The 21,277-nt window shown below is 34.9% G+C and overlaps 1 protein-coding gene across 1 annotated transcript; it reads right to left on the bottom strand.

Annotated features, from left to right (window-relative positions):
• Nucleotides 1–1,579: 1,579 nt before the first annotated feature.
• Nucleotides 1,580–19,796, bottom strand: LOC145316574 (telomerase-binding protein EST1A-like). Its single transcript, XM_080157175.1, has 9 exons — nt 19,558–19,796; nt 19,302–19,356; nt 17,217–18,775; nt 16,643–16,842; nt 10,466–10,530; nt 8,227–10,186; nt 4,854–5,027; nt 2,308–2,479; nt 1,580–1,797 (listed from the first exon to the last, which is right to left on the bottom strand). Exons 2-9 carry the CDS (start codon nt 19,317–19,319, stop codon nt 1,713–1,715), a joined length of 4,233 nt encoding a protein of 1,410 aa, XP_080013301.1. The 5' UTR covers nt 19,320–19,356; nt 19,558–19,796; the 3' UTR covers nt 1,580–1,712.
• Between the last annotated feature and the right edge of the window lie 1,481 nt (nt 19,797–21,277).

The raw sequence follows: 21,277 nt of genomic DNA, 5'->3' as shown, positions 1-21,277 counted from the left end.
TAGTCAAATTCAAGTACTCACAAAATTGACCTCCCTAGAGGAAAAACTAATAATACATTATATACAAACTTTTAAAGTAAAGATAAATCTTACGTCATGTTGTATTTTATACGTAATTGTTTTGACTACTACGATATTTGTAAACTAGTGGCTTCGCCCCTAGCCTCCAGGGGCTTTGCCCCACGAGGTTTGATCAACCTAATGTTTCGTATTTTAGATTTAAAAGAAAATATTTAAGAAAATTTTTTTTTTTTTTTGGGGGGGGGTTGTTTTTCATTTTTTGGGGGGTTGGAGGTGTTCCAACCCCCAAGAAAATAGTTATAAACTTTCCCGGGACCTATGAGGAGAACCTGATCGGTTTAGCAGTTAGTGAGATCCTTTGGTACAAACAAAAAAAGCTTACTACTTTATATAATAGGATAGGTTTGTAGTAGAAGTTCCCTATCACAATCAATCATATCTATAATACAAAGTAGAACGATGTTTGTTTGTCTGTCTGTTTGTAGCGAAGGATCTCGCTAACCGCTGAACTGATCTGGTTCTCCTTTACAGGGTAGCTTCTCATAGGTCACGGGAAGGTTTATAACTATTTTCTTGGGGGGTAGGACACTCTCACCCCCCCAAAAAAATTTGAAAAATACCCCCCAAGGGCCAACCCCCCCCCAAACTTTTTTCTTTCTTTTTAAAACTAAAATTAAAAAGTGGAGTCGACTATTCCCCCTCCAAAAAAAATTTAATTTTTTACTTTTCTTTTAAATCTAAAATACGAAAAATTGGTTTGATTAAACCTCTTGGGGCAAAGCTGCTAGTTTATAAAGAAAGGAGCAGGACAGGGTTCAAAAGGGATAAGACAATGGCCGATAAATTGATGTACATCCCCAATGATACACAAAATTTCCACTTCTGTAGATTAAAATTAGTGCTTGAAACGTTTGAACACTCAGCTTAATAAACAAAGCGATCAAAAATCATTAAAAGTCCCTAAAGTTGGTAAGCCAACGAATAAGAAAACTTTGGGTAATAACATAATAAACAGTCCATTGTCCCCTCTCTCTGGTCTTAGATTTCATACTTTAAGAGTCAATATTATATTAAAGAAGAGGGCTGGATTTCTTCAATCAGAGCTTTAGTGAAGAAAAACGCTGTTAAACGTACTAGACGCCAAAAGTTGAAGAGATCCAGCCTTAAGCTGGAACAAAATATAAACTCCAAGGATTTCTGTTCTATACGTTCTTACTCCTTTATATCAATAACAAACACCACATTTTCAACAAGTGAGAAAGAAAACATTAAAATTAGCTAATGGATATTTCTTAATTCATACTCCATACTATCCATATACTAACGATTTATCCCAATCTCTAGGTTTGCACTTAAGAGAAAGGACCCCCAAAAAAGGCACAGTAACCCACTCAAAAAGTAGATATAGATCTTCCCTAGACCTACAAAAAGATTCACTATAAGTAAAGAAGAACCATATCAGTTTACGAGATCTTTCTATGCTTCACATAGACAAACTAACAAATATCCTTCATACAATAATTAACATATTAAACAAGATTTAATTTAATATAAAACATTAATTGTAAAATTTTATTAGAATATCAATGGTAACAATTTAACACATTTTATAAATATAAACATATACTGGTAAATGTAAATACAAATATTGAAAGAACACAATAATTAAAAAAAATATTAATAAAATTTGATTAAGATTTATTTGAGAACCAATGTATAAAATGTTTGATCCTACTGACAGCACAATCTTCTATGTGAGCTTTTAACTTCAAGTTTCTGAAATATATTTGATTATTCATTTGTATTAATTTCATTAGAAGCGCAGCTGCTTAATAAGTATGTATGAATGCTGGACTAATATAAACATCCCTGAAAGTGCAAAACGACATAACGACAAGCATCCTGTTAGTATATAAGTAAGGAATATTCATAAATTTTTCAAGTTGAAGTTAAGTTCAATAAATGTTATTGATTCTATAATGAGATTCTAGTTAAATAATATTTTAAGAAAATTACCTTTAGAAGCAAATAATCGATATTTCTAAAGAATTTTTTCTAATAAATATTATATTTCAGTTTTTCAACAAGTTGTATGGTAACAATAAAAGGTGATGAATCATTGAATATATAAAAAAATAATTTTATAATGATATATTTTTTATAGCCCACACATTTAGAGATAAACCTTTTTTTGTAACTAAATTACATCCAAGTGCCTTTTGACATAATAGTGACCTTTAAAATTTTCTGTGTCCATTTTTTCTCTCTCTGTCAGATAAATTTTACCTGTCATCTGTAAGTAAAACAGAATTTCTGTAAACTGTTTTCATTCCATCCTTCGTGCAGGAGGGCGGGGAGGTATCCAGGTTCAAACAGCATTCCAGAATCCTGTCATCATTCGTCCGGTCAACCTCACTGTCCTGTTCAGCTGTTACAATCAGGCTGGTCAAAATATTACCTAAATAATGAAATGAGTAAATAGTAATAAATTATAAATCCGCCACCATAGAAGAGTCCGCTTACTAGAAAAGGAACTATGCAAAAGCTGCATAGTTGAACTTTTTTAGAACTGTACAATTACATTATGATAGTAGTAGTAGAAGTTAAAACGAGATGAAAAAAACGGTACACCGACAAACCTCCTAAAGGGACAAACGTCCTAATGCGACAAACGTCCTAAACCTCATAATGCGACATACATCCTAATGCGACAAACCTCCTAAGCGACATACCCCCTAATGCGACAAACCACCTAAAGGGACAAACATCCTAATGCGACATTTCTTAAGAAAAACGTCCTAAAATTTTTCAAAAGTTATTAAATAAAAAAAATCTCCCAAAATTTGAGGACAAAATCCACCACTGCTGTTAAAAAAGTTGAACAATAAAATCCAATATGGCGATAAAACACACAGGGACGAAATTCAAAACCGAAATTTCTCTCTTGAATAACTTTTTCCACAGGGTAAAATTTAAAAATCCGTCCGACAGTTGTCCCAAAGTCTGTGTTGGCTACCCAACGGCAAGGTACCGAACCCGATACAACCTTGCATTAAAAATATCGACCCTTACCTCACACTTAAATTATGTGATATCGCTTGAAAAAGTTTTTAGGGGGTTTTACTTAAAAGATGTCGCATTAGGACGTTTGTCGTTTAGGAGGTTTGTCGGATTAGGATGTTCGTCGCATTAGGACGTTTGTCGTAGTAGGACGTATGTCGGTGTACCAAAAAAACACTATCTTCCTGTTAAATTTTTGTCACCAAAGAAAATTTGTTTTCCAATTAAGTAGATGCTGATGGATCAACAAAATCTGAGCAAAAATACCAGTCCTGTATCACTTACGGCAACCGGGTAGATCAAAATTCCCATTTTTGGCAGACGAACATTATAAGCTAGCTTTAGAGTATCATCGCTACTAAAGATAAATTATCATATATAACATCAACAAAGAAAAAAATGTGTTAAAACTTGAATTAGATGTTCCAACTACGATAAGTAAAAGTTTGTTATCACTTAATTACAAAGTAGCGATATAGTATTAAAAAATTATAAGTAGCGCAGCTTTTCCTTAATATAATATTTCCTTTCATAAGTAAAGTTCCTTTCCATCGGAATTTTTGAAAACTAATAATTACACTTTTCCTTACTGACATAGGCTAGGCTTCTGATTCTTTTTTTTGTAGATTCCCATAACTATTAGGCATAGAAAAAGCATAAGCAACATACTTAGTCAGACTTGCTTCACTTTATAATATATCTTAAATTTCAACCATTTTAGCCGAAGAATAAAAAAGAAAGAACAAAATAAAAATAAAATAATTTTCAAGATTTTTTCTTTCAAGTAAAATATTTTACAATTTATGGAATTTTTAAATCTATTCAGTTCTAAGAAGAAAATGACAAAATATTTTTGATTAAAATATTTATTATTAGTGACTGGGAATAGTTATTTCTTTCATCGTATTATAAACCGCTTTCCGCGGATATAGAATGTACAATTATTAGATTAAAACCAGTTTTTTTAGCCCCGAGGTGCCGAAGGCACGGGCTAAAAAAATGCTTTTAATCTTATGATTGTACATTTCTATATTCGTAGAAAGCGGTTTATAATACGATGCTAGACATAGTTTTTTCGTATTGATGAGAACCGGTTCCTGTCCACCGGATTCGAATGAATACGTGAAATTAATTTAAATTATCTTTAAAATATTATATATTTAATCTATTTTAACATTTTATTATGAAAAGTACTAGTATGTGGAAAAATTGAGAAGATACTTGATAACTTATCTACAGAATTAAAGGTTTCAAAAATAAGCTTGCTTTTCTACATGTAGGCTAAGCAATGGATAGCTTGGACTGACCGTTATTTTTTGGACGTAAGAATCGCCTGATCTTTGACACTCTTTGCATGATGGTTCTTGTAACAATAAAGTTAATTTTAACTCATTATTAGAAAGTTGTCCGCGAGTCCATTTTTAAATGTTGATTAATTAGCTAACTTGACACCAACTTTTTATTTAATATAACCATGGTATTGTCTAGATTAATGACATGTTGATTCTAAGAATGGTAAGGCATAATGCTAAAGCGATATAATAACATCTAAGTCTGGCTGTTTCCGAGATCTATGCATCTAGAGGTACTCGGGGTACTTGAAGTGGTGGGGGTTGAATTCGACCCCCTCCATTTTTTATTTTAGTTTTAAAATTTTTGGAAAAATAGTTATAAACCTACCAAACCTATGAGATGCTGCATTGTGATATTCTTTCTTACACACACACACACAGATCCTGTTACCTGTTAAGGATTAAAAATACATTCTTTACCTTTTGTTGTGACACACTTAACATTGGCAGGCTTCTCCCTTATCCATGTGAGCGCAGCTTTACTATTCTGTCTGAGCATGGCTGCATGTTCAGGTCTCTCTGTTTGATCACGACTCTTGGTTAAACCTTCCAATTCTCCTAGGACAACAACAGACACACGAATCTGGATTGATCCTAAAAAACCAAATAATAGGTATATAATATTACATGGAATGGTCATAAATAAAATGAGAGGCGCTATCACACAAAATACTCTCTTAAGCACTGTTAACCCACCCCCTTCTTATTTTGAAATAAATTGAAAATAAGGGAGAGAGTATGTTGTCTTTTGTTTGTCCAAATAAGATGTTAGGTAATCCATTAGGGTTAGGGCCCGGCCCCCATCAGGTTAAACAAAGAGAAAACCTTAACATCCTTTTTTTCAAATTATTAAAATAAGGGAGTGGGAGGAGTTCACAACCGGGACTATCTGGGAAAGCATCAAATAAAATTTAACCAAGTTACATTGTTACGAAATACTTAAAAATAAGGTACTTCAGTGTTATGTAAATTGCTATATTCTTTTATTAAGTATTTTATTTCTTCTTTTTGAATAATTGTCTTATATCTTAGTACCTTTATTTAAAATATTTTGAAAGACCTCATTATAAATATTTGATCTAATTACAATAAAAAGAAATTATATAAGAGATTTCTTGTATTTATATTTTTAAAACATGAATATATTTCTATTTTGATATAAGAAATTATAAATCGGGATGCGGAGCCGTAGCCGCCACATTTTGCCGGAGCCGTATTTTTCAAAGCGGCTCCGGCTATCTAGAAAAATAACTGGGAAAAAAAGTTTTTTGTACCTTGATTAAGCTTAAAGTTTAATCAAGTTTTTATAATGTGGAAACCCTTTTAAGTTCTTTATTTCCTTTTTTTTTTAAATTTTGTTGTTGAGTTTTTCTTGATTTTAGGTCGGAGCCGGGGGCAAATCCGGAGCCGTTATTTTCAGAGGTTGCTCCTCGGAGCCGCACCAAAAATCAAACGACTCCGCATCAATGGTAAAAATACTTAAATACTTTAGCAGGGCGGAGAAGCCGATCCTTTTATTCTAACTAGAAAGAAAACACTTATCCATTTTCAAGTTTTGACTTAAAAATAAAAAGAAATGAAAATATAAACAAACCTTTTATTCCAAAACGCATATTCATAAAAAGACGACAAGCTTTCAATTTTTTAAAGACAAATATCCCATTTTAAACGTTTGAACTGTAAAAGTCAAATTTGGAAGTTAGCTCCCAATAGATCCACTTGTACTTTTCAATAACCCATCCCCAATCCCACCCTTCCCTACTGACTATAGTAAAGTGAACAACCGCTGATTCAAATATTTGAAAATCAGAATAAAAACAGGTTAGACCATATCTAGAGTTGGTGCGCTAATAAAACAAGGATGACAACATCCATAAGTAGCGAAGCACAAAAAATCGTCGATTGGAATACGTACAGGTAGATTTAAAAGGTTTTTACTAAAATCAAGAATATATTTATTGGATAAAATAAACATGAAACCTTGTTTTATTTTGCATGATGACGATGGTCAAAGTAAATTATATTAAAGATGCTCATAACAATGGGAAAAATTATTTTGATACAGATATCCCATAAAAGTTTGAAAATTGCATCAAAATAAACAAAGATATGGGAAAATATGTAAAACATAAAAATAGCCAAAAACCTGATAAAAGGCAGTTTGGCCGTCATGGTTATTTTGTTTAAAAGACGGGAAATTTAATTTTGATATACAGGGTGCACCACATAAATCCGGACTTTTTCTTATTCTTAAACAAATAAACATAAAATCGTCAATTTTAAAGATTTTATTGAATTTTAAAAACTGGGAAGCAACCTAGGTATATGACTTTTAGATTATTTAATAAAATCGCCGCCAGCCTCATTCACCGCCTCTACCCGCCCCATGAACCGCCCGCCGACCCTGGTCATTATGTCCCTGTTCAAGCAGGCGAAGTTCTCAATGATAGGAGCAATGAGAGAGGTCTTTTTGGTATGAGCGCGTCTATTGGTTCATGCTTTAATTGCGCTCCAGGCCCAAAAGTCAATTGGAAGAAGATCGGGGCTGCTGGGAGGCCATATCTCCTTAGGGACATGAGTAACGGCAAGATCTAAATTCACCCATCTTTCAAGCTACCCTTCGACACGGCGGCTCTCATTTGGGCCACAATTAAACTAGAACAACGTTTAATACATTTTTGGCAATGGCATAAAGATTAAGCTAGGGTTATCATCGCAACACATAGTCTAAAACGAGTTTTAAGGTTACAAATTGGCCCATGTAGTCCTGAGAAATTTTCACGATTTTTGACGTTTTTGACATCTTAAAATCTACCACGATCCACTTTGTCGGAGTACTACAGCCAAGTCAGCTGGGATAGAGAGCTCTAGTCTTTTCTAGTGTTTTCACTAGGTATCTGATAGTATCTCCAGCAAGTTTCATTAGTCCATCTCACCTACAGATGGGCTTAGGTCAGATTTAGTAGGCCCAAGTCATAAATCCTCCGTAATTTATCTGCGCAAATTGAATCTGCCTTGTTGAACATATGCGCGGCCAGCTCAGCTTACACGCCCTCCACCGTTTAAAGATTTTCATTGGCATAAAGGTCATTACCTAAGCTTTTTATAGTAGGATCAAACGTCCTGATTGGTCAAGTAGTTTTGGCGCTATGGCCGTTTAAAAAAAGTCCGGATTTATGTGGCGCACCCTGTATATAACTGAAAAATTTTGAAAATCGGACTATAAACACTGAAGACATGGAGAAAAATGTTAAATATATAAAAAACAGCCTAAAACCTGCTAAAAAGGCAGTCTGGCCTTCATGGTTGTTTTCTTTAAAAGACGGAAAATTTAATTTTGATAACTATAACTGAAAAAATTTTGAAAATCGGACCATAAACACTGAAGATTTGGAGAAAAATGTGAAAACTATAGAAATAGCCTAAAACCTGCTGAAAAGGCAGTCTGACCTTCACGGTTGTTCCTTTAAACGACGGGAAATTTAATTTTGATGTCTGTAACTGAAAAAATTTTGAAAATCGGACCATAAACAATGAAGATATGGAGAAAAATGTGGAAAATATAAAAATAGCCTAAAACCTGCTAAAAATCGGTCCGAACGCCAATGATGTTTTATAGTCAATTGTGCTCCTTAATGATGGGAATGTTGTCAAAAAATTTCAGCATTCTATCTTTTATAGGAGCTGAGTAAATCTCATTTCCCCCATAGCGTTACGGACTGACGGACTGACTGACGGACGGACGGACAAAGTGAATTATAGAGTAGCTTCGCTACTAAAAATTGAAACTAACCTGACTTAGCTAGTTCCTTTATTGATTCTAAATTATCAATAAATTCATTTGTATCCGGCACCACAAACTTAGGTCTTATCTCCAGAGTTGTCCTGACATGTTGGTCCAGAATCTGTCTCTGTGCCCGCCTGGCCTCTGCGGACTGCAACCTCTCCAGCTCCACCTTCCTGAGTCTGAGCCTAGCCACCTCCTCTGTCACTTCATCTAACTCTTCATCTCTGCTTTCGTCTCCTACTTCCTCTTCTTCGCTGTAGCTTTCCTCAAGAATATCTTCGTCTCTGGCTATGAGAGCAGTTAGGTTTGCTTCTGCCATATCTCTGGCAACGCTGGCCTGCGTTGATTCATCCCTGTCAGTTACCAGGCAAACATGGCTATTGTCAGGTACAGACCATTTTAAAACAGGAGGATCAAGACCCTCCATAAACTCAACACACATTCTGATTTGATCTACACGCTTAGCAAATTCAGCGCTGGGAAGGTCACAAGTTTTAGGACAAAACTGGCGGTAAGTAGACCACTCTAGGCCGCGGAACCAGTACTCAAATTCGCATAAAATCGAATCCTCAGTTAGCCTAATAATTTCATAATCGGCCCTACGAGACTGTGGTAGGGCTGTCCAAGCTTCGTCAGACAAGCACTGTGATAAAATCTGGGAGACCCTATCTTTCAATGGCTCCAGTCTGGTCGCTAGCTGGGCTAGCTGTGTGAATGGCTCTGCAGAAACAACAGGACACCAGGAATCATTGTTGCCCATCAACCAATCACACCAAACTTTAATAGCAGACAGCAGATGGCTCAAATCTTCCTGCCTTATGTCCCTCGACTCCAACAATTCGAATGGATCTAAAGCGGCAATGAGAAGATTGCATCGCTCAAGCATAACAGCAAACATGTCGCCTGCCAACTCCAAAGCCTTGGTTTGTGTCACGGATCTGTATGTTGGAGATTCTGAACCAGACTTCATCTTTGTCTTTTCAATGCTAAACATATTCAACACCATAATCTGCACCAGTTTTTCTACAGAAATTGGGAGGGGAGTTTTGTTGACCAACATTCGAAACTGATGCAACAAACTCTCCGACGCAATACTGATATCCTCCGTGTTGATCTGAGTGAAAAATATGCCATGAATGTGGAGAAATGTATTGATAAATCTTTTATTGAGATCCGCAATTGACATGGTATCGAACTCGTGTGCTGATGATTCGGAATTTGTGTTGGCTGATGTTGTTCGGTGCAACCGTTTGCCGTCTTCATCACGGATCCAAATCTCTCTACGAATTCTGCTTCCCTTGATTAGATATGAGTCTTCTAATAATCTTTCTTCCTCTGCCTTCTTGTCAAGCTTCTGCTTTTCATTCGCCTCCCAGCGACGCTTCATCTCGTAGAATAAAACTCCCAGGCCCTCTTTGCTTGCTGGTATCGGGTTATTGGATGTCAAACATCTGATGTTATAATAAACAGCTTCAAACTTCCTATTACTCATTTTTGCTAATATAGCAAGCATATTGAATGGCCGACCATTCCTCATGTCTAAATGATTTGCCTTGAGATAATACTGTCGTGCCCGACCATAGTTTGTAGTTCCATTGATTTGCTCCCTGTACCTGGATAAATCTCCAAGGTAGAGAAGTATCTTCTGAGCAACAATGAGGGCCAGCTTGCCTGTCTTGCTCAAATCTCGTGGCTCCAAAACGTCATAAAATCTGTCCAAATTTACATGGTAAATCTCAGAAACATCCTTCAACATTTGGTTATAATAGTCCATTCCCTCATCGAACAATTTGAGGAGGCAAATTTTCAAATTCTGTTTCATTTCAGGGTTGGTATATTCAGGATTAAGATATGCTTCTCTCAGCAACTCAATGACCTCATGGAAAACTGTTTTCCAGATGTGACCATCCACGTCCTTGTTGCAGACAAAATACAACTCAGTCTTCAACAAGTGCCAACCAGCATTCTAGAAAAAATTATAAGACAGATAATAATAAAATCTTAAATCAAAGCCATATCTTGTCTAAAACGCAAAGATTAAATCAAAAGTAAAAAATTTTTCTAAACGGACTAACTTAATAAAACTCGCATTACTTTAGAGAAATAAATTTTCCTATGTACAACCCTATCTTAAAAATCAAAGTACAGGTCTGCACCTACAGTGAGAGTGAGAGAGTCAGAAAAGCTAAGCTAAATTAAGACTTATTCCGAATAAAATTCACGCATAAAAAAATAAAATTGTTACCAAAATTTCAAGTCTTGCATCCCCTACTTGATATTCCCATCTACTACTCACAACATTGGCACCTTCTGAATACAAAATACAGATTAGTTGGAACATGGCCGTTAGGAAGGGAAGTCTCAACAAAACCCCTTAAAATTGAAATTTTGACCTCCCTCCACTTTTTAACCCCCTTAATGTTTACACCCACTGCTAAAACCCTGTGAACGCCACTGGTTGGATAACGACGTTAGATAATTATCTTTTTTTTTTGTAATTTTGGCTCGTTTATATTTTACCTATTTTTTCTACACAGAAATATTTTACCAAAGGAGAAACTATTTTGTCAGAAACTTTTCAGCAAGTCATAAATTATCATTCAAAAAATTACATGCTCATACATGTTTTTAGTATTCTTTTTTGACACGAGGTAAATCTTAAGAAGGTCATAAAAAAAGATTTTTTATGTTTTTCACCTAAAAGGCATTAAAACTTAATTTCAACAAATCCGTTCCGGCATACAAGGTTAGAAAAATACTTTTCTCTTCCACTCTTACATCTAACAAGGATGACAACATCCATAAAGACGAATCACTGAAACGGTAGGACAAACGGACATTAAAACTTGTATAGTGTCAGAACTGAATAATCAGAATATAAATGTATAAGAGTCGAAGCAAAATTTTAAATAAATTTGTTGAAAAACTGCATGATACAGGATAATGTTTATGGACATACTTACATTTTTAGGACTTGGTTTTAGAGTTGCTTCGCTTATAACATCATACTATGTTGTCCCAGGAATCAATATACCAAAAATCAGATCAATCGGATGATTAGATCACATAAAAATTTGTTGTTCAAAAAGATGTTTAAAATGGACGTACGGACATTCTGGTAATGCTTATAGAGTTGCTACGCTTTCTATATCGTAACTAACTACTATAGGAATCACCATGCAAAGTACGTAGGGACAGACGGACGGACCGACCGTAATTATAGAAAAGCTTCGCTTTTAAAAACACTTAAACGTCATCCATTGAAATAACTTAAAATACTTCTTTGTTTTGTTTTGGTATTCATGGAATAAAAATTATCTTTAGTATTATTGTTAATATAAAAAGACAAAAGAAATTTAGTTTACCTACCTATTGTTTTTTTTTTTTTTTAAATATTTTTAACAAGTTCTGTAAATTTTAGAATAAAAGTTTTATATCTTTTGTTATTAAACAATACACAAAATTAAATAAATAAAAAAATATACACAAACAAGGATGACAATAATCTTAAGTCACACACCAGATAAATAATTAAGTAAGAACAGCCATGCAGACGAAATAAAAAGTGAATTAAAAGATAAAATGCTTTTAGCTCATGAAAATATTATGAGATATTCAAAAAATATAAATATCTTTAATAGAAATTGAGAACAATTAAAGAAAGCATAACAGACATACAGACATTCCATATCAGTTGTAGAGGACACAGATCATATGAATCTTTCAGTAATTAATCTTTGATACCTAACAGTTGAAAAAATTTGATGTATTCCAGAGAAGTAGAGAGAAAATGACGGACCATGTGATTTATAAAGTAGCTGCGCTTTAGCGAGCAAAATCTTCCTTATAAAAACAGCTTTCATTCTTAAACAGTATAAGGAACATAAATATATTCCCCCAAATGAAAACTGGAGATGCTCTAAAGCATACAGATAGGCCGATGGATCTTATCGGTCTGCTAGTGAGCATTTACTGCCAGAATAATAAGTTAAAAACTACATCATAGCACTAAACCACCAAAAGATTAAAAATAAAAAAAGGGGATGTTAAAACTTGAATTTTGTGAACTGCATATTTTTTTCTGTTCAATAGTTTAAACTACATATATAGGACATATATTTGAAAGAATTAAAATTTTGTACCAGGTAGTCTAAAAAATATCGAGACTTCAAAATCATTTTTTTATATACCTATGCAACTTATATGGCTGTCCTGTTTTCACATAACAGCATGATGACTATTTTAGTGGTGTCTAATTGATTGTAATACAAAATTATATATGTTGGATGGTATTCTTACAACTTATGCTTGCAATCAAACTTTTTAAATGCACTTCGTTCAACTATCCCTTTAAGTTGCACTGGTTCTAACACCTAGAATAGAGTGGCCCAAATGAAGGCCTAAATCACTTTTCAATGCGCTGAAAGATAAAATAGGTTATGCATTGTTTGTAGATTTTAGCCCTATATATTTCAATAAATTGTCTCTTTTTTGGCGACAATGTCTGTTGAGACATGAAATTTATTATAAAAACACTTTTCCCTATTTTATGTCTTTGAAATGTAGATTTTTTTAGAGTTTTTCATCATTTTTCTTCTTGTAAGACTAATACATACTGTTTTAGTTCAATTTCTTACACAAATTATCAGTTTAAATAAATTTTTAGACGTTTTTCGGAATTATTCGACAGGAATGGCAGATCTGTCTACTTTTTATAATTGCTTTATATTTGAACTCTTGTTATATTATTTTAGGTTGGCAGTTCTTTAATTATTTCTTTGTTAAAATCATTAAAATATTTTTTTTTAAGTTTTTGATAAAAAGCTTAGAATTGAAATGTCGAGGTCAATTTTCACATTAGAGAGGTCTAGTTTTCACTAATAGGTCTACTTTTGAGCCGGTAACAACTTTAAGGCATCAGCAAATTGATATGGTACAGATTAAAAAATTCATGTTTTTTTTGGGCCAGTCTAACCTAGAAGAACTATGTCCCTGACATATAAATCATTAAAAGACCCTACACTTCAACTATGTTAAAATTATCATATCTCTTACTTAACAACAATTGGACTCATTCTTCCTTAATGATATGGAGTTGTACTTTAATTCTATTCCTAGTATAAAATAATAGAATTATACGACAAGAAGCATAATCTGACCCCAAAATCGTCAATCTGACAAAACACTCGGCTAACTCATTAAAGGATATGTCATTTTCCTTACACTATACTAGGAAATAAAGGGGGGGGGGGAAATGTGGTGACTCGTGCCACGACATACCAGCAATTTTATTTTGGGTGCTACTCCCTTAGTTTTAGAGATAATTGGGTGAAATCTTTTGGGCTGGGTCACTAATTACCCCAACTAGAGGTATCTTTCAAAAAAAACGGCGGCGGGTCCGCCGCTCCCGCCGTTCGCCGCCATTTTCCGCCGCCGCCAAAAAAAAAAATTTTATTGCATTTCTCGCCGAATTAGGCAATTTGGAATCATTTGAGACCATGTTATTTTTTTCAAAAATTTTTCCCCTTATAACCAACCCTGCGGGGGGACTTAGTCATTTTTTTTCAAATTCTCGTTTATCAAGGTATATCTTAAATTCAGTGCCTCTCCTGAGCTTTTAAAGATATTGAGACAAAACCTTTTGAGGTAGATCAGTAAAAAATATTTGAATAAAAAATGGCGGCGATACCGCCGCTCCCGCCGTCCACCGCCATTTTCCGCCGCAGCCGCCAAAATTTCTTTTATTGCATTTCTCGCCGAATTAGGCAATTTGGAATCATTTGAGACCATGTTATTTTTTTCAAAAATTTTTCCCCTTATAACCAACCCTGCAGGGGGACTTAGTCATTTTTTTCAAATTCTCGTTTATTAAGGTATATCTTAAATTCAGTGCCTCTCCTAAGCTTTTAAAGATATTGAGACAAAACCTTTTGAGGTAAATCAGTAAAAAATATTTGAATAAAAAATGGCGGCGGTACCGCCGCTCCCGCCGTCCACCGCCATTTTCCGCCGCCGCCGCCAAAATTTTTTTATTGCATTTCTCGCCGAATTAGGCAATTTGGAATCATTTGAGACCATGTTATTTTTTTCAAAAATTTTTCCCCTTATAACCAACCCTGCAGGGGGACTCTTAAGGTATATCTTAAATTCAGTGCCTCTCCTAAGCTTTTAAAGATATTGAAACAAAATCTTTTGAGGTAGATCAGCAAAAAAATATTTGAATAAAAAATGGCGGCGATACCCCCGCCATCCACCGCCATTTTCCGCCGCCCACAGGACGGCTTGTAAGGGGAAAAATTTTTGAAAAAAATAATATGGTCTCAAATGATTCCAAATTGCCTAATTCGGCGAGAAATACAATAAAAAAAATTTTGGCGGCGGCGGAAAATGGCGGTGGACGGCGGGAGCGGCGGTACCGCCGCCATTTTTTATTCAAATATTTTTTACTGATCTACCTCAAAAGGTTTTGTCTCAATATCTTTAAAAGCTTAGGAGAGGCACTGAATTTAAGATATACCTTGATAAACGAGAATTTGAAAAAAAATGACTAAGTCCCCCCGCAGGGTTGGTTATAAGGGGAAAAATTTTTGAAAAAAATAACATGGTCTCAAATGATTCCAAATTGCCTAATTCGGCGAGAAATGCAATAAAAAATTTTTTGGCGGCGGCGGCGGAAAATGGCGGTGGACGGCGGGAGCGGCGGTATCGCCGCCATTTTTTATTCAAATATTTTTTACTGATCTACCTCAAAAGGTTTTGTCTCAATATCTTTAAAAGCTCAGGAGAGGCACTGAATTTAAGATATACCTTGATAAACGAGAATTTGAAAAAAAATGACTAAGTCCCCCCGCAGGGTTGGTTATAAGGGGAAAAATTTTTGAAAAAAATAACATGGTCTCAAATGATTCCAAATTGCCTAATTCGGCGAGAAATGCAATAAAAAAATTTTTTTTGGCGGCGGCGGAAAATGGCGGCGAACGGCGGGAGCGGCGGACCCGCCGCCGTTTTTTTTAAAAGATACCTCTAGTTGGGGTAATTAGTGACCCAGCCCAAAAGATTTCACCCAATTATCTCTAAAACTAAGGGAGTAGCACCCAAAATAAAATTGCTGGTATGTCGTGGCACGAGTCACCACATTTTCCCCCCCCCCTTTTTATATGATATAATTTACCTGAGAAAAGCTTTATCTTAAGAAATGCGATTATTTACAGCTGACTCTTTATGTGAGCGAAATTAAAAAATAAGCCCTTTTCTTACGTATGTGTACACACAGTACAACAATAGGTCCTGTTGAAAACGTAACGAACGTAATTTTTAAAAGAATTGCTATTTGTAATCTTTAACCAAGAAGGACAAGTACACATTTTATCATATCTAGAATTAAAACATTAAGTAAATACAAAACTCCCGTAAGAAAAAAGTAAATAAGGGGGGGGGGGGTTAATGCAACCATTTAGTAATCAATGAGTAAATGGCACTTAGAATTCGAATTTCGATCTGAAATTTTGCATGAATAAACCTTGGTAGGTCTATTTTCCCTAAACGAACAAAAAGTTGGGAAAGTAACGGCTAAAGGCTGGCGGCTCAGCTATTTTATATTTTTTGGCTATCTTAAGAGCAAATTAGTCACGAAACCTATCTCCACATATTACTTTTTGTCGCTCAAAAACCTTATCAAACGGTTCTAGCCAGTAGCTGTTGGTACTAGAAATTTTAAAAAATAGTCATTGCTATTATTTAACATGAATTAAACCAAAAATATGTTTTAAAAAGTTAATTCCTACGTAATTAATGATGAATTTGCCTTGAAAATAGGCAAGAAAACGGCTAAACGGCTGAGCCGCCAGCCGTTACTTTTCCAACTTTTTGTTCGATTTAAGGAAAATAGACCTACCAAGGATTACTCATGAAAAATTTCAGATCGAAATTCGAATTCTAAGTGCCATTTAATCATTGATTACGAGATGGTTGCATTAACCCCCCCCCCCCCCCCCCCTTTATAAAATATGATTTTGTTAACTTAAATTCATAAAGGGATTTTTATTATTTTATAACGATTGCAATAGATCCAACATATTTATTATTAATCACAGATAAAACATAAATGTGAAACAACAATATGAAGTCAGTACTTCTTGTGATGGACTTGATCCGAGCAAAAGTTGAAAGAACAGATATATAATAACTCTAAATGTTGAAAGTAGAAAATTTCAGTTTAATACAACCAATGACAAGTGTTGAAGGTTCTTCCACCCTCCTCCTATTGTTGCAATCAGATATTATCTCTCAAGAGTAATCTCTCTACTTATAAAATCAACAACAAATAGCGCAATCATTGACCTTTTTATCTATTGTAACTCAAAAACAGAAAAATGAAACAGTGGCCTCATTTTTCTATTTAAAAGGAGTCAAAATAACTAACCTTGCATAATTTGCTTCAATCTCTTATCAGCATTGATTATTCTGACGATTATATTGATATCCACCTTGCCAGATCCATAAATATTCTGATTGAATACATCATACCAGTCAGGACCCTGTATGCCAGCAACTGGAGGCTGGTTGAAACCAGACATTGGAGCAGAGATGACGGATTGTACCATGGTGGGACTGCTGCTGAACCTGGAATGGGAAAATGATTCAGTTACCCAACAATCTCATCTAGTACATTTAGAAGAAACCCAAAATTAGAAACTGACTTCAGAAAGTCATTTTGGAATATATATATGTTTGACCGCTAAAATATAGTCTTGGTATTTCAAAAAATTCATTATGTGTAGATATACCGCTACTAAAAGCTTTGATGTGTAACAAAATGACACCTAAGACACCATATACTGAAATGAGATTAATTAGTAAATATTGTCGTACTTTAAAACTTTCCAAAGTTAGATTTTTTTGGTAACTTACTTAGACGAATGACAGATTAGCTTTCTAAATTTTCTATGAATATTGTAGGGAATAAAGCTTACGACAATAAAATAAACAACTTTTACCTTGGGAGACTGACTGGAAATCTGTAACTGACACCTGGAGGTGACTGGTACGCCAATCCTGGCCTGTCCCGTCGAGACGGTTCTCCGTCCATTAAAATTGGCTTCGACGGGTTGTTTGGATCGAAAAGGTACCGATGCTGATCCTGGTTTTGAGGTCCAGCTGGCGTTTGATTATTACCAGGGACGAAAAACCTCGGCCGTGGATCTATTGCTGCCAAACTGTGGCTCGACAGGCTGCTGGGGGATGATGAATTTGAATTGTGGTCGCCAGGAATAATTCGTAAAACTCCTGCGCGGTGTGTTTGGAACTGATCCTGTTTTTGTTGGTTAGCAGGTGGAGGCTCCAGAGACAAGCTTCTTTCCTCCTCTTCTTCTATCTCTTGTGACCAATCAGAGTACAGGGAATCACTTTCTTTACGCACAAGTTTATTTTCTTCCTCGCTGTATGGTCTCGATTGTCTGAATGTTTCCTGATGTGTAACAGTTTGACTTGTTGAAACTGGAGCAGATTTAATTCGTCCTGTTGGCGGTTTGGTGTCAGGAACAGTTTGTGAGACAGATCCTTCCTGCTTCTTTGGCACATCTTTTCGACTCCAGCCTTCCAAATCCCGGCTCTCACGCTTATTGCCTCCCCTGGGACTTTGTGTTCTTATTCTTGTAGACAAAGGTCTATTCTGTCCATGGCTGTCTGAACCTCCGCGCCTTCTGCCCTGATTTGGAGAATGTCGCCGCATGAACACTGGCGACTGACGCTGATCAAAAGAGGATCGTCTTGAATGTGGCCGTGATCTGAACGGAGAGTTTCCTCTGCTGCTTCGCGGTGAACTTGCCCTGGATCCGGGTCTTGACCAGCGTCGAGGTGAACTGTTCCTGGAGCTAGTATCTCGCCACCAGGTTCTACTATTAGGCGAGTTGCGGCGAGAGCCACGTCCTCCACCCCGACGCCAAGGTAACGATTTAGTTGAGTATTCAGATGAAGTATTTTTGTAGTCTTGGCCTCCATAGGAAGAATAATCATCCCGCGAATCAAAATGCATCGAATTTCTATTTCCACCCCGATGTTGGTGCCTGCTATGCCCACCTCTATTCCGAACATAACCATCGTCGGATGTTTGGCGTGACGCGGGTCTATGAAAGTAAATGTCATCTCTAGCATCTCTTTGGTTGTTATTTTTTGTGTCTCTTCGGCGCTCTGTATTGTGATTAGAATATTCCTTGTTTTTGGTAGATTTATTGGTCTTATTACCCCCTTCATTATTATGTTTGCCTGTGTTATTAGCCTGTCTTGCGTGATTATCATCTTGTCGTGTTGTATGACTTTCAAGTCTTGACAGAGTAGATTCCGACTCTTGCTTTGGTTTGCCACCATCTTTGACATCATCCTTTTCAACCTCACTATGTCCTTTATTAGGGTTATTCTTCCTTCGGTTTCTAGAATCTTTACTTTTATTGTCTGCCTTCAATGTATCCGAGTTGTTACTTTCGTCTGGTGTGTCACTCTTACTATCCTTAACCTTGTTTTTACTCTTCTTTTTCTTCTTAGATTTTGTGCCAGTATCCTAGAAATGGTAAAACATAGGTTTAAAAGAGTTATATTTTTTAAAAGCACACCTACTAATGAAATCAAAATATTTATTTCAGTCAACATATTAAAACACAATGATAGGATCAGAATATTTACATGCCTAGGTATATTGTTTATTTTATAAAAAGAAATACCAAATATGTTACCAATATATAATAGGTAATGGTATTTCCAGCCGTCTGACAGAAAACCACATTTAGTAATATCATAACATTTTTTACCAAATACATAGGTATACAAGTACCAACAGACACTTCTAGCAAACATAGAGATAGACAGAGATACAGAGATAGACTTACTGAACTAATAAATTGTTGATAAATACGCATTAGAGCATTGCTAACTTCTTTTTTTAGCTTTCTAAAGTTCTAAACTTTGAATGTTAGCTTGTGGTTGCTGCGCTACTTGTTGACTAAATTTTCTTTGTATTGTTGATTTATGGACTTTTCAAAAATATTTAAAGATTAAGATAATAAATAAGACGTTGTAATTTCAACTACCTGTTGATTTGATGCCATAGGGTCTTGCTTTGGCGTTGCATGGGAATTGTCATCTAAAAATTCAGTCTTTATATATTTATATATACACTATATCTAATTATACTAAATATGGAAAGAAAAAAATTAAATTAGCAAAAATTAAATTTGTAAAAGTCTGAATATTAAATTCAAGGTTTCTTTGGTTAATTGTCTTTGTATTATGCCGATGAAGACTAATGTTATAATCGCTGGCATAAAATATAAAGAACCATTTCCTTGTATGTGTTCAGTATCAACTTTTTTTCTTGGGACATTTTGTGACTTTTCTCCTCTTCTTAACTTATCTTGCTTCAATGTATCATTTTCATTATTGGTGGATTTTTCACCGGATTTCGGATGAGCTGTAATTTTGGATGACTCTTCTTTAGTCTCCGAGCTGTTTCTAAAATCTCTATGTTTTAATTGTTTTTCAGCAGATTTTGTATCTCTTGGGTTGTTGTAGTTAGTATCTCCATCAGACCTGGGGTTTTAATAGTTACAGTTTACTTCAGTTTTATAATATTAACATTAAAAGGAATATATTTATACAAATAATTTTTTTTTGTTGTAAAATTTTAAATTTATGTGAATCAGTATTAATTTAATAAAGATAAAAGGGGATACTAGGTAATTTTATACATTATCCGCTATAAAGTTAATGTAAGTGAGCGCTTTAAAGGTTTAAATAAAATTGTAAAGTGCTCTAAATCAAGTTGTGAAAGATACTAGGTAATTAACATCTTAGTGAGGTGAAGCTTCATACTTAACTGACAGGCGTAATACAATGCATAATTGAATTTAATTTTTGTAAATGTAATTTTGTAACCAGCAAAGGGCAAACTGTTTATATCTTGTTCTTGGAAGTTACATATAAACCTTATAGTTTACTTATTGTCTATTTGATTACAAGATCTTTACAAAAAATTACCCCTTTGTCAGTATTATAAAAAATTGAAAGAAAATCAGTATGTTAGAATAAAGATTTAACTCAACAAACATTTTGAATAAAGAAGTAAACGTAATTTATTCCTATTATAGGTTCGATGTCCTCCTCTTTCCTGCCGGGGTCTTCGGTTATTCTGTCCTCTATAGCCCCCACCTCCAGCCCTACGGTACCCAACTCCGCCTCCGCCGTGAGATCTCTGATCAAATGTTTCTCTGAGGCCAGGAAGAAGTTCCTCTGGTTCCTGATGCTTGAATGCTCCTGGTTTGTATCTGGCAACCTCTGGCCGCTTACGCTTTTCTGTGTCTTGGTTTGGGTCGTTTGACATTTTATAATTGATTTTCTCTGAAACAAACTTTCCTGTAAATAAGCAAGCATCAACACTTTATGTACGTTCCAACCTAATGTTACTATTTAACTAACGCCATCCTCCTCTAATTTTCAATACTAATGTGTCTCTAGTTTGTAAATACTATTAATCCTGACTGCTCTGCGAAATTGATATGCTTATATCTCTGTGTTACTAAGAATGTCTCAAACGGCCGGTCAATTGGTCTTGTAAAGTGAATATAATTATTTGCAAAAGGAAGACACAAGTAGAGAAATACATAACTTTGAGAACATGACATTTACAAAGCTTTAAAATTTGAAGTTCAATGTACTTCAAATTTTCATTGTACATACTTTTTAAATGCTTTAGGTTAGGTATTAAGATAAAATCCTCAATTTGAAAATTCTGTGCGTGCGGCAAATACATTTATAATTTCTGCTGCCAATGTGTTTGTTTACTTACTGCGCAAATAGTTATTTTGGTTTCTATAAAATGTCGTCTTTTATGAAGAAATAATAAAGAATTTATACAATTTTATTTATAGGCTTTATGTATGATGCTATTTACTTAACCACTGCGGCTTAAAAAAAAGAGGAAACAACCCTCCCGCGACACCCATAAAGCTTCTTTAAAATAGGAATCTTGATCGGTTCAGTGGTAAGAAAGATTTTAACGGAGAAAAAA

The sequence above is a fragment of the Acartia tonsa genome, chromosome 4 (assembly GCF_053477335.1).
Source record: "Acartia tonsa isolate MP-2025a chromosome 4, ASM5347733v1, whole genome shotgun sequence".
Taxonomy (NCBI): Eukaryota; Metazoa; Arthropoda; class Copepoda; order Calanoida; family Acartiidae; genus Acartia; species Acartia tonsa.
The sequence above is the reverse complement of the archived record's forward strand: the minus strand, read 5'-3'. Positions and strand labels throughout refer to the sequence as shown.